The sequence below is a fragment of the Drosophila mojavensis genome, unplaced genomic scaffold, assembly GCF_018153725.1.
Source record: "Drosophila mojavensis isolate 15081-1352.22 unplaced genomic scaffold, ASM1815372v1 contig_80, whole genome shotgun sequence".
NCBI lineage: Eukaryota > Metazoa > Arthropoda > Insecta > Diptera > Drosophilidae > Drosophila > Drosophila mojavensis.
This window is the reverse complement of record NW_025318906.1, coordinates 3,253,990-3,270,000: the sequence shown is the minus strand read 5'-3', so window position 1 is coordinate 3,270,000 and position 16,011 is coordinate 3,253,990. Positions and strand designations below refer to the sequence as shown.

The window sequence follows — 16,011 nt, the reverse complement described above, 5'->3', positions numbered from 1 at the left end:
ACGCGTTCAATAGACCTATTTAGCCAATAGTTTTTGGACATTACGTAAATGTAGAACCAACTTAATCAGCTACAAATTATGCTCAACAGGCAACTGTTGACGTACAACAAAAGTTCTTATGAAATTCATTCATTGAAATTCTAACGAGCAAAGATACTTATATGTATGTATGTATATATGTATATATATATTTGTATGTCTAGTTTTGTATCGGAATAAGTTAAGCTCTATGGCTATAAAAAGCACAGCACGAAACAGCAAAGAAAATAGAAAGTTCTGCACAACTTGTCAAAACAGATAACAACAACAACAACGAACAAACAAATAAACAAGCAACAACACTAACAGCAACAATAATCAACAAGCAACAACAAACAACTATAGTAAACACTACTGTTGTTGTTGTTGCTGCTGCTGTTGCTGTTGTTGTCGTTGTTGCTTGCAGTGAAGATTTCATCTCTACCTTTTGATCGTATGTTGTAGCAACATGTAGCTAAGCTAAGAAATGTTGCAAAGTCGCGTGCTGCTGCTGCTCCATATCACAATGTAAGTGCACTTATGCACACACGAACACGCGCGTTACACACACACACAAACGCACACACACTCATAGATATTTACACATACGAATAGATATAGAGACGAACGTTATTTAGAGCCACTGTTGAACAAAGAAAAACAGTTGCAGCTATAAGTATGCCAACATGCCGCGCACGCACAAAGTTTTGATGTAGCGCGATTTTTTGCAATTTGAATTGAATTGAATTTCCTATATATATACCCGTATATATATATATAAATTTTATGCTTGATAAACACACGTTATTTTGTATTGGACTTGATGTATAAATATTTATTGATTTTCTTAAATATCGTTTTGCCACCTTCCGTTCGACGTCTGTTTTGTGCACCGCTTCGCAGACAACTGATACGTTTATGAAATTTTTATAGAAAGGTTTTAAACCGCACGAAAACGACGCAGCGGTACGTCTTACACACACACACACACACACACGCACACTCACAAGCAGTATAAGTGTAAGAGTATATAACTATGCGCGCTTCGAGCGCCATTTGAGCCCAGCTTTGACTGTGTGTGTGCGTGTGTGTATAAGTACGCTCTTTTCTTCTCTTATACGCCAAGAGCTTTGCACCAAGCTGAAGACGCTGACTCCGCAATGGTCACGCTCTCTGCAAGATTTGTCCAAGCTGCAACAGCTGATTTGACACTTTTTTCTGCAGCCATGCTCTTCTAAAACAGAGAGAGAGATAGAAACAGCAAAAAAATCAACTCTCTTTGTCTGTAGCCTTTTGCTCTCTGTCTTTGTTCTGTGCTCTCTCTCTCTCTCTCTCACTCTCTCTGTCTCTCTCTCGCTCTCGCTCTCGATCAGTCTCTTAACACAGGTGCTGACAAGATAAACGAGCTTCATTTACGTGTGTAATTAGTCATAAAGTGCGTTTGATTGTAAAGATCAGCTTAATATAATTAACTTGTTGCGCTCATTTGTTGCTTGACATTTTGTCAGAGCCTAAAGCAAGAACAATATGGAAAACAAAATAATAAATAAAACAATACGTTTAAATTCAAATTATGCGCTTTAAATGCCAACTGTTGAGTTCTTGTGAACGCTATTGAACTCGTAATTGTTAAAGAATGTTAAAAACAAAAAAACAAAAATAAAGCTCGTGCTTAGTCCGCCTCGAGCATATTAAATTGATACACGTTTGCTTCAAAATTTATGGTAACACAGCTTCAGGCCTAAAGTGCATGAATACATATGTGTATATATAAATAAATATATAGATTTATTTATAGCTGTAATTAAAAATATTTTAAATATATAAGCTATTTAATAGTTTGATTGCAATAAGTTTCGTATAAAATACGTATCAGATTGCTTTAGTTACCCATTTATAAGTATGCGTCATCAAAAGTGCTCGAGATCTCAATTCACTGATTGTATTCAAAAAGTTATCTTTTACTTACCTAAAAAGAAAATAAAAGCAAAGATAAGATTAGTTGAGGGCATCAATGTATCAGCTGATAGTTATCAGTTTCAATCGATTATAAAATAGTGATGAATATATATACCATACGGTATATATAAATATAACTTATATAAAAAGATTACACATAAACACATATAAATCTATAAATCTTTGCTAAAACTGCATCTACTCAAAATTTCACTAAGCTTTATATCGATAACTTTTTCTGCTCGAGTGTCGATATTTAAAATAATATAGTATATTAATAAGAGATCAGCTATCTGTTATCTGTTTGGCTTACGACAATATAGTGAATAGCTTTAAATCTTCATTTTGTTCAATTACATAATGTTTGTCGATACTATCGATCAAAAGTCTCGTTCTCCCTTCTTGGAAATATAAACCATAACAGACTTTACATAAGCTTGGTGCTGAATATCAGAAAATTCTAAATTTCTTACAAAACTATCGATACTTTTTATGGAGATTAATGATATATTAAAAGAAATATCTATAGAATCCTCTGATATAAAAAATATACCATGGTCTATTGCACATCGTAAAGTTTGAACTAACTAAATGTCACTGCTTTAATAAATAATCATTTGCTTCCCTTAAATCTACATTTTAATCGCATTACGTCAATTATTGTTTCAAAGTAACAAGTGCTCAACGACATATGTACTTCATCTATTGTATAACACTAGTTATATATTAGTAACTTTAATCTTAAAGAATCCCTAGAATAAATTACATAGCTTCTCGACAATACACTTATGTGAGTAATGCTACGACATGTACTAGGAATTTATGACTCATAAGCTGCAGTTAAATTGATTTTAAATATACAGTTAGTTAACATATAAACCCATTACCTTACAATATTATCGGAAATCGTGTAAAGGTCATCAGGAAAGCAATAAACAAAATAAAAGCGAATTAAATGCCAAAACCTAATGCAAATATTGCTCTAAGCCTCGATAAATAAATAAAATAGCGAACTAAAATAAAAAAAAAATTAAAAAACACACTAACACTGAATTATATTGCAACTGTAACATCCAGACAATCGACAAATTAGACAGCTCAATTCAATTTGAGAAGCTCATGAAATCAATGAGTTGAGTTTTTTAATTAGCTTTACTGTCGTCTAATGTGACAAGCTAATTTTTCTGTTCAATTACTCCATACTCATTGAAGAATTGTCTAGAGGGGATGTACTAATTGTGTTACACTATATGAAACAGACAGAAGGAGGTGTGAATTAAAGTAGAGTAAGGTATATATATTAGATATGTATAAGCGGGATCATATATGTAGATATATGTACAAGAGTATAAGAGACAAGTGACCAAGAGTAGTGTAGACTAAAGAGCTTTGCCTAAGAGACAAGATGACAAAGCTTTTTAGCTTTACTATCTTCATGAAGACAGCAAGAGATATGCTGGTCTGGTCCTTTCTATGCATAGAAATTTATAGAAATATAAGAGCAAAGTTAGCTAACCTCAACTATCTCTTCGTCTCTAGTAGTCAGGCAGACTAGTTAGTTGGTAAAGCAGTTAAAGTTTACAACTCGAGGTATTTCCTAGTCGGGCACTTCCTCTCGGCCATTCTAACTTGTTTATTTTTGTTATTTCACTTTTTCCAAGCTTCCTGTGCTATTTCCATTTAAATTATTACTCAACGTGAAAATTACCCCAATGCAAATTGACAATTTATAAATACATTTTTAGTTCTGTTTAAATTGCTTAAAATATGCATAGATATTATATGAAAATACATAAAACATTATATTTGACCTCCTTGCCGAGCATTGCCCGCTGAATTGGGTATCTTCTGCTGTAGCTGACAAATTTATTTAAACAATTGATTGTTGACTGTTTTTTTCTCTTTTCCTTTTATTAATTTTCTGAATTTTTCTTGTTGTTGTCTTATTCTATTGAATTGCTGTCTGTTAACTTCGAACACTTCGAAACGTCATCAACGTTTTTGAATACCAAACAGCGCAACATGAATCGAGAGAAACAGAAAATTGAATTAAAACGTATTTATACATATATCTTTATATAGTATACTCGTAGTTCGTTGGTATATTGAAAATATGAAAGGCAGCCACGCAATCCATATTGGAGCCAAATAACAACAACAGCAACAACAGCAACAGTCGCTACACAGTTCGATGACATTTTGTTTCATGTTCAATAACAACAATTGCAATGGACACATACAACAATTGTAAACAAACCGCAATGAACATACAGAAATAAACAACATTTATATCGTCGATTTATTAATGAAAACTTTTGTCAATAGCAGGCAATTAAATAAGAAAATTATGATGTCTTTATATAAAGAGATAGATTTAAAATGGATCAAGCATATTTTTTTGTTTATTAATTTGCTTTGATTTTCCAGAAATCCTTGGATGATTCGCTGGGAATTTCTTTGCAGTTCATTCCATATTTTGCTATTAGTAAATATCTGAAGGAACTTCATTGTAAATTTGCGCTTAGTTAAATATGTCTTAAGGGATATTCAGAGCGAATTTTCCTGATTTCTCATATATTTTTTTTTCAATTTCCCCACAAATAAATCAATATAAAAATCCAAAACAACAAGGCTATGAGTAATATCTATTAGCATATTCACCTTCATTAAGCCAACCAATTAGCAGATATATATGTGTGAAAACTATATATAGCGAATGTGGAGTAGGCTAGAATACGTAAACTCAGTTGAACAATTAGACTTGATAAGATTACCTATATTATAAGCGATTATATTTGTCACAAAGACTTACTTAAATGCAATTTAAATGGATTGAAGCAATTAAATAAAGCCATTAATATGCACATGAGATTCGAGTGCCACTGACATTGAAATTTGGCTAACAACAAAATTTCGCTGCGACAAATTCAAAGCAAAAAAATATATATATATATAGGAAAAAAAAGTTTGCGAAATTAACAGCAGTTGCGTCTGGCGTCGCCTTCCGTGTCGGAAGATGAGGTTCGTTAACAAACATAAAAAAATAAATAGATATATATGTATATGTGTCATTCATTGGATCAGTTAACCTGGCAGCTATTGAGTGGATAGCAAAAAAAAAATAAATAAAATAAAAAAATAGTAAGCAAGAAGATTGCGGCTGTGATTACCAGGCTGCATAATACTCGTTCACGTCTTCAGGTACAGACTAATGTATTACAAAATCTTTGTTTTCCGATCCACCACATATTATAATAGTATGATCGCAGATCAACATTGTTGCAGAACTTGATGATCTTAGCGCTAGGTCTAGGAACAAATATTAGCTAGTCCAAAGTGGACGACAAAGACGACATCCGTACAAGATCTTAATATAATAGTTTTATACATGGGGTCGAGGAATGGAATGGGGATTACTTTGAAGGTGACAAATGAGATATTTACGAATAAATAAATGTTTTGGAAAGAGACAGAAAAACTTGAATAAGGCTTCGTCTCTAAGATAATGAGACGATGAGATGTACAGAACATAGATCGTTTTCTAATTGTTCAACTGTGAAAGATTTAGTATAAGTACCCAAGTACCCACCACCTAGCAAGGTTTTTAGTTAAGGTCTGGACTTGGTCAATAGAAATTCGCCTATAAACAAAGCAATTCATTTGAAATTTCTAGAATATCTGCCTAAAGCCTTCATCTGAAGAGCCCATACCGGACTATAGAAGATTTCTAGTCTCTAAATGCAAATTGACAAACAGATAATTGATGAGAAGAATCAAGCCTAAAATCAATATGCTCTCTTAAACACTTCCTGAACGAGTATCAAAATAACAACACAAAACCAACTGTTGTCACACATACAAATAGCCGAATGTATATGAAGAAGAATACTAAAAACTAAAAAGCCAATATACTCTCTTTTTAGCACTTCCTGAACGAGCATCAAAATAATAACAACAAATGTAAATTGTAGTTGTGAATTTTAGACTTGCACTTGCGTAAGTTTCGCATTTCAATTGAAACGCTCGCAGCTTACTAAATTGGCAGAGCTCAATATATACATATAGATAGACATACAATATAATATTTATATACTCCATCTGGAATATTGTTCTATAGTGATTTATGGGCTGTTGCGTGTTGATAATATAATTATATAGCTCTATCATTTTTAACTATATCTATTTTTTTTTATAGGTTTGTGGGTTTGTTTTATAATTTTGCAAACAAATTTTCGAGTTCAATGCGCCGTAGAACTTCCGATTTTTATTTGCGAACTTTGCGTTTGGTTGCGCCTCCTGCACATCGGCTCATTGACAGTCAATGGGAATGGCGCATTATTAGCGATTTATGTGGTCAGATAATGGCAATTTGTGAATTTACGGCTCCAACGCTCAGCCAATTGCCAAATAGTAGTTGTAGTAGTTTTTTGTTTTCGCAGTTTTTTGTTTCTTATCAACGGAAGTCAAGTCATATATAAATAAAACGAAAGCGCATTCAATTAACGTAGTACCAGGTATTTCCCCAGAAAAAAGATATAAAAAATAACAAATAACTGACGAGAGGCGCCGAAAATTCATTGGAATTATTTTCAAGTTTTTAGCCTCGACTGGTCCAAAATGCGCTGCTTAAGTCTTCAATTCAATTTGCTGACGTCATCAGGCGGTTCAATGTCTCCCCCTTACGCATTCCCAGCTCCATCTACATCTGCTGACCTACATAGGTAACACTTGCTGTGCTTTCTGTCCGCTCTGCAGCACAGGTCACAAAAGCTCCAAATCATCGGCTCCACATCTATCGCCACATCGACGACTGCATACGAACTATTGCTGCCAATTGGCTGTTGACATGAACCTGTTCCAAGACCACGCCCTATTCCATGGGCATTATATGACTATGGCAGGTTAGGCGGCTAAAGGTGGGTCCATTGAAATTATTAGTCTAGGAGAAATATTTATGACTTGAGCGAACGTTAGCTTGGAGCCCAAGTCGTGGAAGATCTTTTATTATTGATGTGCCTTATCAATCAAATGTGAATGTTTTATGTAGATATCATTCCAAATTCTATTCATCTGGCATTTCGTTTTCAGCTCTCTCATCTTTCTAGATCTCTTTTAATTTTCTTTTTGAAATTCCCTGTTGGGCTGCTCTTTGAGTCTGTTTGTACATCTATCCTTCTATCTCCTTGTCGTTCTTCTTCGTGTTGCTTTATCTTCTAATTCTTCCCATTCTGTCTCTCTATCTCCAGTTTCTTCCCATGATTCTCATTCACTAACTTCTCTCGGTCCCACAGATTTTATTGCTTTTCTCTGTGATTCTCCTTGTCGACTTTCCTCCTACAACTTTCATTCTCTAGCTTCTAGTTGTGATTCTCATTCTGGCACTTGTTTATGACCTCAGTTTAACTTCTTTCAGTCATTCTTGTTGTCTGAGTTTTGACTTTGTTTCTCAACACCTTCTCATTAGAATTTTCATTCGCCAGCTTCTTTCCGTAAAGCTCATTCTACATTTCCATTATCCAGCTTCTCTTTTCTGTTACCTTCCTCCAACTTATTTCTGTCTTTCAAATTCTTCAACCTCTCTCAAATTTTTATTGTCGAGCCTCTCTCTGTGATTCCCATCTTGGGGTTTCTTCTACTCCAGCTTTAATCTGTAATTTTCAGAAATTACAAAATGTTTCTCTTCCATTCGCATTCCTCGGCTTCTTTGTCCGCATGATTGTTCGAATCACTTTTGCTCTTTCTTTTCTGTTCTTTTGCCCAAGAACTCGTTTCGTCAATTCACCTTTATGGAATAAACTTCTTTTAATTCTTAAGTGCGTTCCTTTCTTAGAAACTTTCTGCACTTAATTTCGTATAATTATTAATCTATTTTAAGATTAATAAATATTTTTTTGTGCTGCATTCCGTAGTAATAATTTTCTATCATTCTCTGAATATAATTCAACACTCATTGTTTATTCAAATAAAAGTAATGAAAATGCTAAACTAAAATTTCAGATTTGTTCAAACTTAACGCGTTTACGACTTTCTTTTATGGCAGTTACAAATAAGAAAATGTATGCATAATTAAAAAGAGTTTCGGGTTTTCCCTGGATTTTCAGGCGCTGCTCTTGCAATAGATTTCCAAATGCAGCCAATCAATATGCATAGATCCAGTTATCAGTTATAGTTAACAAGAAAATAAAAAAAAAGAGTCTCGTGACTTGACAGAAGTACAGCCCAAATCAACATTTGCATGAGGCTTGCACCACCAAAACGAATCGAACAACAGAAATTAATGTCAACGAGAGCTTAAATTATGCAATGCAAATGAATGACAATAAGAAATAAGAGGCACACTTCTCAGAAGAAATTGCTGAACAAATTGACCAGAAAAGAAATGGAAAGAAATTGCGCAGAAGAAATCTCTGGATGCTGTCGCCTGTAGCCCGCTTACGGTTAAATGCAATTTATTGCAAGAAATTTCGCAGTGGTAATGCTGAGTTATGCATACAATTAAATGGTGACAACAAGGCAAGCAACAGGCAAAGCCAACAACAACAACAATTGGCCACAAATTAGGCCAAAATAATATTGGCAACCAGTTTCGAGTGTTTGTTAGTTTGGCCTTGAAATTGTGGCTTGAGAAATGCTACATGAAATGCATAAAACTAATGCACTGGGCGTGGGCATTTCAGCTTAAGATAAACAGCAAATGAGACGCGCGATTAGGGGTATTCCTTAATTTCCAAAACAATTAAAAATAAACATTGTTAAGTAGTTGTTGTCAGTCAGGCGCTGCATTAAAATGCAAGTGGCTCGCGGCGTTCGAAAGAGAAAGAGAAAGAGTAAAGGGAGAAAGAGGAAGAAAGCAGAAGCGAGTGCGCGAGGGCAGGTCTCTTGTCTCTCGAGTAGATTTACCGTTATGCACAAACACGAGATAAATTTAATTAATGAGACGATTTTTCTGTTGTGTATTTTTGTTCGATTTACCGGTTTTATGAACTTTTCCCTACGGACTCACGCCCAGACAGCCACTTATTAAGATAAATATGTATATATATATGTATATGCATTGCTGTCTGTTTCTATATTATATATCGATCTCTTTTTCGATTAATTTATGCAGCTCTCTTTGTTGTTTTCATCGTTTCATTTCGTTTTCGGTTTACAGTTTTGATACCCTGAAGCTATTTAAAACACTCAAACAGGGTATATACAGGTAGGAAACAGGCAGAAGGAAGCTTGTAGATTTTTCGAGATCAGGATCAATATTTAACTGAAATTCATTATCAGTATCTATAAAATATATGAGAGTTCAAGAGGCAGAGACTAGCTAGTATGTATAAGAGCGGTAAAGCTCGTTTTTCCTTTTGAATATAAAACGGTATAAGACTATTTCGGTAGTATAAGAGCTGGAAAGATGGAAGGACAGAAGGTAAGTAAGTATAAGAGCTGAGAGTAGCAGAAGATTCGAGCGCATAAGGTATAAGAGCTGAGAGTATCAGATTATCTCGTTAGTATTAGAGCGGGAAAGAAGGAATATAAGTTAAGAAAGTATAAGAGCTGAGAGTAATAGATTACCTCGTTAGTAGGTAGAAGGTATAAGAGCTGAGAAAGTATTAGAGCTGAGAGTATAAGTGATAGAAGGTATAAGAGTTAAGGGAAGAGTTAAGACTAGCTAGCATAAGATCTAGAGGGAAGACATAATTTACATTTTGCGCTTTCGATTTCTTTAATTGTGTATAACTTGACCTCACAGTTAGGGTATTTCCCAGTCATGCACTCCTGACTTAAGTCTGCTCATATAATATGCACAATGAATTTGTATTTGCATTTCTCTTGCCTGGCTGCGCTTCAACCGCCGCATGTGGCCAAGGAATGTGTGTCAAAAAGGCTCCTCAATTAATCCTTAAAACATGTGCTCATCATTTAAGGGCTTTTGCCCGAGAGCCGTGTAACTGGGTCAAGTCTATACTTTATTTTTATTTGGTATTAGTCGCTTATAGTCATTTACACTTGACACTGACACGCGTTCGATTTAATTGCCAAGCAGAACGATTGAGCATTTGAGTCGAGGAAACCAAAACACTGAACAAAAGTACTTAAAATAATAAATTCAATTTTTTTTTTCTCGGAGACGTCCGACTGTTTGAGCTGTAATCGAAGCATGTTTACAATTTGGCCTAAGAAACAAAATAAACAATTGATATGTAACCAGCTGCCTGACCATAAAGGTTGACTATCAAATCTTAATTGCTTTTTGTCGGCGAGGAGTGCTTGACAAGTATTGGATATTAATTACACTGAATGGGCATTGATTTTTGTAGTGCGATGGATGGGGTAGATACAAGGCAGTTTAAACTGTTTTAAATAGTTTTAAGAAATGATTTGCATAGAAGATTTTTTTATAACATCTATAGAATCTATAATGTAAATGCTATAGAAATCATTTAAAGAGAAGAAGAAGAAGAAGTTTATAGCGGAGTTTGTTGGGCATAGACAAACGAGGATTTAATGCACAGATATAAATGGTTTATATGTTATGTTCTAGCCGATAGATAGCTAAAGCAAATTTTAATTTTAATAAATTTTTAAACCAATATTTTTGGCAACATTTTCACCATCTTTTCAGACAATAAAAAAACTACCCTGCACGTTTTTAACATTTATTTTGCAGTCAATAAAGATTAACTGCGTCTATTGTTTACGAACCAATTGACACAGATATAATAGTTAGTCTTTTTTCTTATTTTTGCTTTATTTGAAAAGGAAATCTCAGCATTCGAATTCCATCAAATATCAAAACTAACCAACAGCAGCAGCAGCAGCAGCAGCAGCAGCTGTTGTGTCAGTTATTTTTATGATTTTTTGTTGAATATGCATGTCATATATAAAAATGTTTTTTTATATGTATGTATGTATATATGAAAATGAGCATACATAAACGCCAGGCACACGCACCACATTTGTTGTTATAGCAACAAATAAAAAAAATTTATAAACATTTGCCAATTGCCCCGGCAGCAGCATAAATAAAAAACAACATGAATGAATGCAAATTAAATACAAACAAAAAAAAAAAATTTTAAAAAAAGATTTATATGCAAATGAAAGCAATTTTCAGTCGACGTGAAAAACGTTGCATACTTTCAGGCAGTCTCAGTTTAGCCAAGACAAAAACCATGACAACGCAAGGCCAGTTTGGTTGTCGCACAGGCTGAATTAACGCAAACAATTTCGCTATCATTTCATATTTTATATATTTTTATATTATGCAAAAAAAAATATTACTTTTGGCTATGCAGATATAATAAATATATATTTTTTTAACAAACAAACATATAAATATTATAGTAAAATGCAAGATTCACAGTATCTTCTAGTCGGTCACTCCCAACTAAAACACCCTGTGCGTTTCAATGATATAATATGTATTTTCTGAAAATATAACAACCTGTACAACAAGTTCGCTTCTCAGCTCAAAAATCCTCATTAAACACTTATTTGACATAAATTTATATAAATGCATTATTTTATGGCATTATTCTAGACTTCTTTTGAATTTACTTTTATATAATTATAAAAATACTTACGGTTCTGCTTCGATAGACTTCAATTTGGCCACATAATTGGAAGGTATATAACCCTCTTGACGGGTTTTCTTGCTGCGCGCCAGCCACCAGTCACCCTGTAAATGTAAATGAACAATATATCAATACGAATTGAATAGAATGGTAGAATCTATCTATAGATAGCTTGATAAACCTAATTGTAAATACAATATAATGGGGAAAAAAAGAAACAATGATAGAGATAAAGCTACCAACTAAGTGCTCAGTTATCAAGGGAATTGCATTTTATATAATTGTCAGATTAACGTCAAACATGTTTACTATACTATATACTATATTTATGTATGTATATAAACGCGATACGAGTGCGAGACGAAACAAACTGACTCACCAATAATAAAAAAAAACAGCTTGAGTGGAACTAAGAGATATGGCAAGCACTTTAAGTATATAGTTACTTAGATGAAGATTAATATTATTTAATATGATATTTATTTATAGCATAGAGTTTATAGTTAAGTTTAATTTATCATAATACTTTATGTTTTATACATAGTCTTTTTTTTTTTTTTTTGCCTTACTCCCAAATTATTTCACAAGCAAACGCTGCAATTTTGTGATTAATTAACAAACAACTCCTCTAGCTGCCGGGTTGTTTTGATTGCCGCTGTTGTTGTTGTTGTTGCCTGTTTGTTGTTGCATTGAACAACACAGCATTTCTCACACAGACACAGAGCCACGCGAAACAGCTTAAACTATAATTAATTTAGCTGTCGTCAAGAGTGAAATAAAAGCGAAATCCACAAATGAATTAAGATTCGTACAATTTCATTTCGTTTTATTGTGTTGAAAATCTCGCTAATGCGAAACGTGTTTCGCAGTCTTTCGATTTAGCCAACAACAAAACGGCAATGGAGAGTTATGTCGCTATAGACGCCTATATATATACATATATATATATAAAGTTTTGACTATCAACTTGGGCACTTGTCCATTTGCAGCGCTGAGCAGTTGGGCATAGTTTTCATAGTTTGTTTGGGCGGGCAATAGCAATTTTATACTCAATTGTTGTTGTTCGATTATCAATTAACAGTGGGCGATGAGGGGGGCTATTTGGCGAAGAAAGAAAATGAAAAAAAAGGAGAAAGAAAAAAAAAAATCGCGCATTCACGCAACCAGATGGCAAAAACAGTCAACGGCAGCCACGAGGTGGCAGACACGCCAAACCACAGTTAATATTTGTATTTGTAATACCCTGCAAATCCAGTGAGTGCAGCGGGTAGATACTCTACATGCATATAAATGTTGTACATACATTTTAAAGCTTATATAGTCAATCGAATACTCTAGATAGAACTAGTTTAATATACTTTGTTTGCTTCTCAAGAAAACAAATTTCAATAATACCTAAGGTATTTTATAAACCCCACTATATTAAGTACTTACAAGTCTACAGAGTATTCTGCAGTCGAGCATGGCTTTCGAAGAACTATAAGAATACGATAAATATTGATAAATGCTTGTAGCTATTTGTGATAAGAAAACAAATTTCATTTAAGACGCTTTGTTGTAAAATTGAAGCATGAAAATCTATTTATGGATGAATGTAGAGAAATGTCTGAGGCAAACACATTCCTTAAAAATTCTTATTAATCTTCTTTTCTATTCTTCTTTTTTTGTTGAGAGAAAAACCGGTTTGATGCGAGAACTGAGTGTAAGTAAATATGATATTGATGATTAAATTCGATTGATAAATAAATCGGAATTCAAAAGAGTTAAGATTATTATACTTTAATATTTACAAATTTTGTATTCAGCGTTTATTATTATTTCTAAATTTTGTTTGCTTTTATATTGTAAGCTAATTTTTTTTTTTATTGTTTTTATTTTAATATATAATTTTTTTTTTAATGTTATATATATATTTTTTAACATCTATTTTGTATTATGATTATCTATTTTATTTTGAACTTTTTTTCTATTTTCTATTTTACATATTCTGTATTTCTATTTTCTATTTAATATGTAGTTATTTAGTTTATAATATTCTTCTTATATTATATTTTTCTGCCTTTACAGGGTAACTTTAAGTCTCTTACTGTTCTTTAGCTTTGCTTTTCAGTTTTTTCTCGCTTTGCAATTTTTATTACATATTGTATTTTATATTCGTGCAATTTACTATTCACGCATTCGCCTTGCTTCGTTACAGAAGAGAGGAAAAAAGTTGCTCGAAAAAAATAACGAAAATTAAATTAAAAACTTTATACAATCGCATTGTTGGATTGTTTTGTTTGCGCTTACGCGCTTTCCATAAAGCTCGCTAACAACAGCAACAATAGCAACAACAATAACAACTATAACATTTAAGCCAAAACTGGCTTTTGCCATATGTGTGCAGCGCGTTGGCTTGGCTAAAGAAAAACGAAGGCAAGGAAAAAACAGTTAGCTATTCATAGGAATCTACCCAAAGATCCAACTTGCTTACCGCTCTAAAAAAAATTATTAATAATAAATTGCAATTGAATTTTTGATGAGTTTGCCTAACATCCATCGTGTAGCTTGCTGATGGCCACGCCCCCGCCCCTTACACCATCTGACCCTAACTGGAAGTCAAGTGGCTTTTGCTATCATTAGCTGAAGCACACGATAAACTTTGTGGAAAGGTCAATGAACACAACAAACTGATTTTTTTTTTTAGGGTTCATTGTTTATTTGTTGTGTTTGCTTTGATTTTATTTCTGCTCCCGCTCTGCCTTTCTACCTCCCTTCCTCTCACTCTATCCGTCTTTCTGCTTGACTATCTCTGTCTCGCCTTGTGGCTCTATAAGTGCATTTCATAATCGCGCGTTTGTTGCCTTTTGGTAGCAACTGTTGTAAAGTATATACAATGTATATATATATAGTAATGTACACAGATCTGTGCTTATGTGCGCCTCGTTTCCATTGAAAATTTAAGTGATTTGGTATTCTTAGATACGCTTTGAAAGTGAAATAGCATTCGGCTTCTCTTTTGTTGTCAGCTCAAGAAAGCATTTTACACTTTTTTTTTTTAGATTTATATTAATGATTGCTGTTCTATTTAGTTTAAGTCGAGAATTTTTACAGCTAACCATAGCCAGAGATAAGACATTGACCTAAAACTTGGACATTCACTCCATTTATATACAGTATATACAGTTGGGAAAGGTTCTACGATTGTTATTCATAAAAAAATATGATTATTCTTTTATGTATTGGTAAAATGCCACACAAAAAACATGTTTATAAGTTCATTTACATTTTTATCATTGCAAATTTCAAGAATTTTGAAAATGTTTTTATAAAAATTTATATAATAATAAAAAATAAACTAAATTGAAAAAATATAGCAAAATAATATTTTTAATAACACAAAAAATACATATTTTAATAATATTAAACATTGAGAAAAATATATAAAAATAATATATGGAGATTTTTTCAAAGAATATCTTGCTCCCATTTACATTCTGCTGCATCTTAAGCCCTAACTTGCATTCTGCTATTTATGGAACTAAAAGTCTATACATAAACTCTGACTAAGCGAGTGCAACAGCAGCAAACAAAGGCAGGCTGTAAGGGCGCCTAAGTGTTCCTACTCTCTGCCTCCAACTATCTCTGTCTCTCTCTATCTCTCTGCCTTGTGCTCTGTAAAGTTGGTTATCCTTGAAGGGTTTCACTTAGCTTCCTGTTGAGCCCAAAAGCGATTGCTGTGCTCCAGCAACTCACTTTTATTATATTTTCTTCTTCTTCTTCATCGTCGTGTACACGCAGAGAATTTGCAATCTGCAAGCGACAAAAGCTGCAAAAACTGTGTGAGTGTAAGTGGCTGCGTGAGCATGTGTGATGAGTGTGCCATGTGTGTGTGTGTGTGTCGTGTGTGTGATGAGTGTGCTGTGTGCATGGTGTGCTGGGTGTTTATGCTTTGCTTCTCGGCCAAATGACAATGAACGAACAGAAGACGACGTCGACGTCGACGTCGATGTCGACTCTGAGGCACACCCATAAAATATTTTAACATACAATTTTGATTTCTATGCATGACGTTGAGCCGCGCGAAAAAATAAAAAACAGTCTACGAAAGGAAGCCGTGCTGCTTTTGGCATACCCATTACGATCGATTAGAAAGGGTTTATGGAAAATGAATATATACAATACATATACAATAAGCAAAACATGTTTATAGTTGATAACAGTTCTACAAAATATAAATTTACATATTTGGGAATACTATTTGCAGCTCTTCAGCTTTTTAATGGAAGCGAACTTTTAATAGGTCAAACGTATCTCTATTCTAGAGGCGAATTATCTAATAGTTTAAACTAAATAAATATAAAGGGTATCTTCAAGTCAATCACAGATTTGATTGTACATGCAATTACCTGTGTAGTTGTTCACAGGTAATTGAATACTATGACAGCAATATACATACTTATACAAAGACCTATTACAAAGAATGTTA

General features: G+C 33.5%; 1 protein-coding gene across 2 annotated transcripts in view; it reads right to left on the bottom strand.

Annotated features, from left to right (window-relative positions):
• Positions 1–16,011, bottom strand: part of LOC6578562 (tyrosine-protein kinase Src42A) — a 53,853-nt gene that overhangs the window by 32,863 nt on the left and 4,979 nt on the right. For both annotated transcript variants that reach the window (XM_015163230.3, XM_002004436.4), the window contains exon 2: positions 11,553–11,647. In XM_015163230.3, coding sequence (XP_015018716.1) covers positions 11,553–11,647 — 95 coding nt within the window. The remainder of the gene's footprint in view (positions 1–11,552; positions 11,648–16,011) is intronic.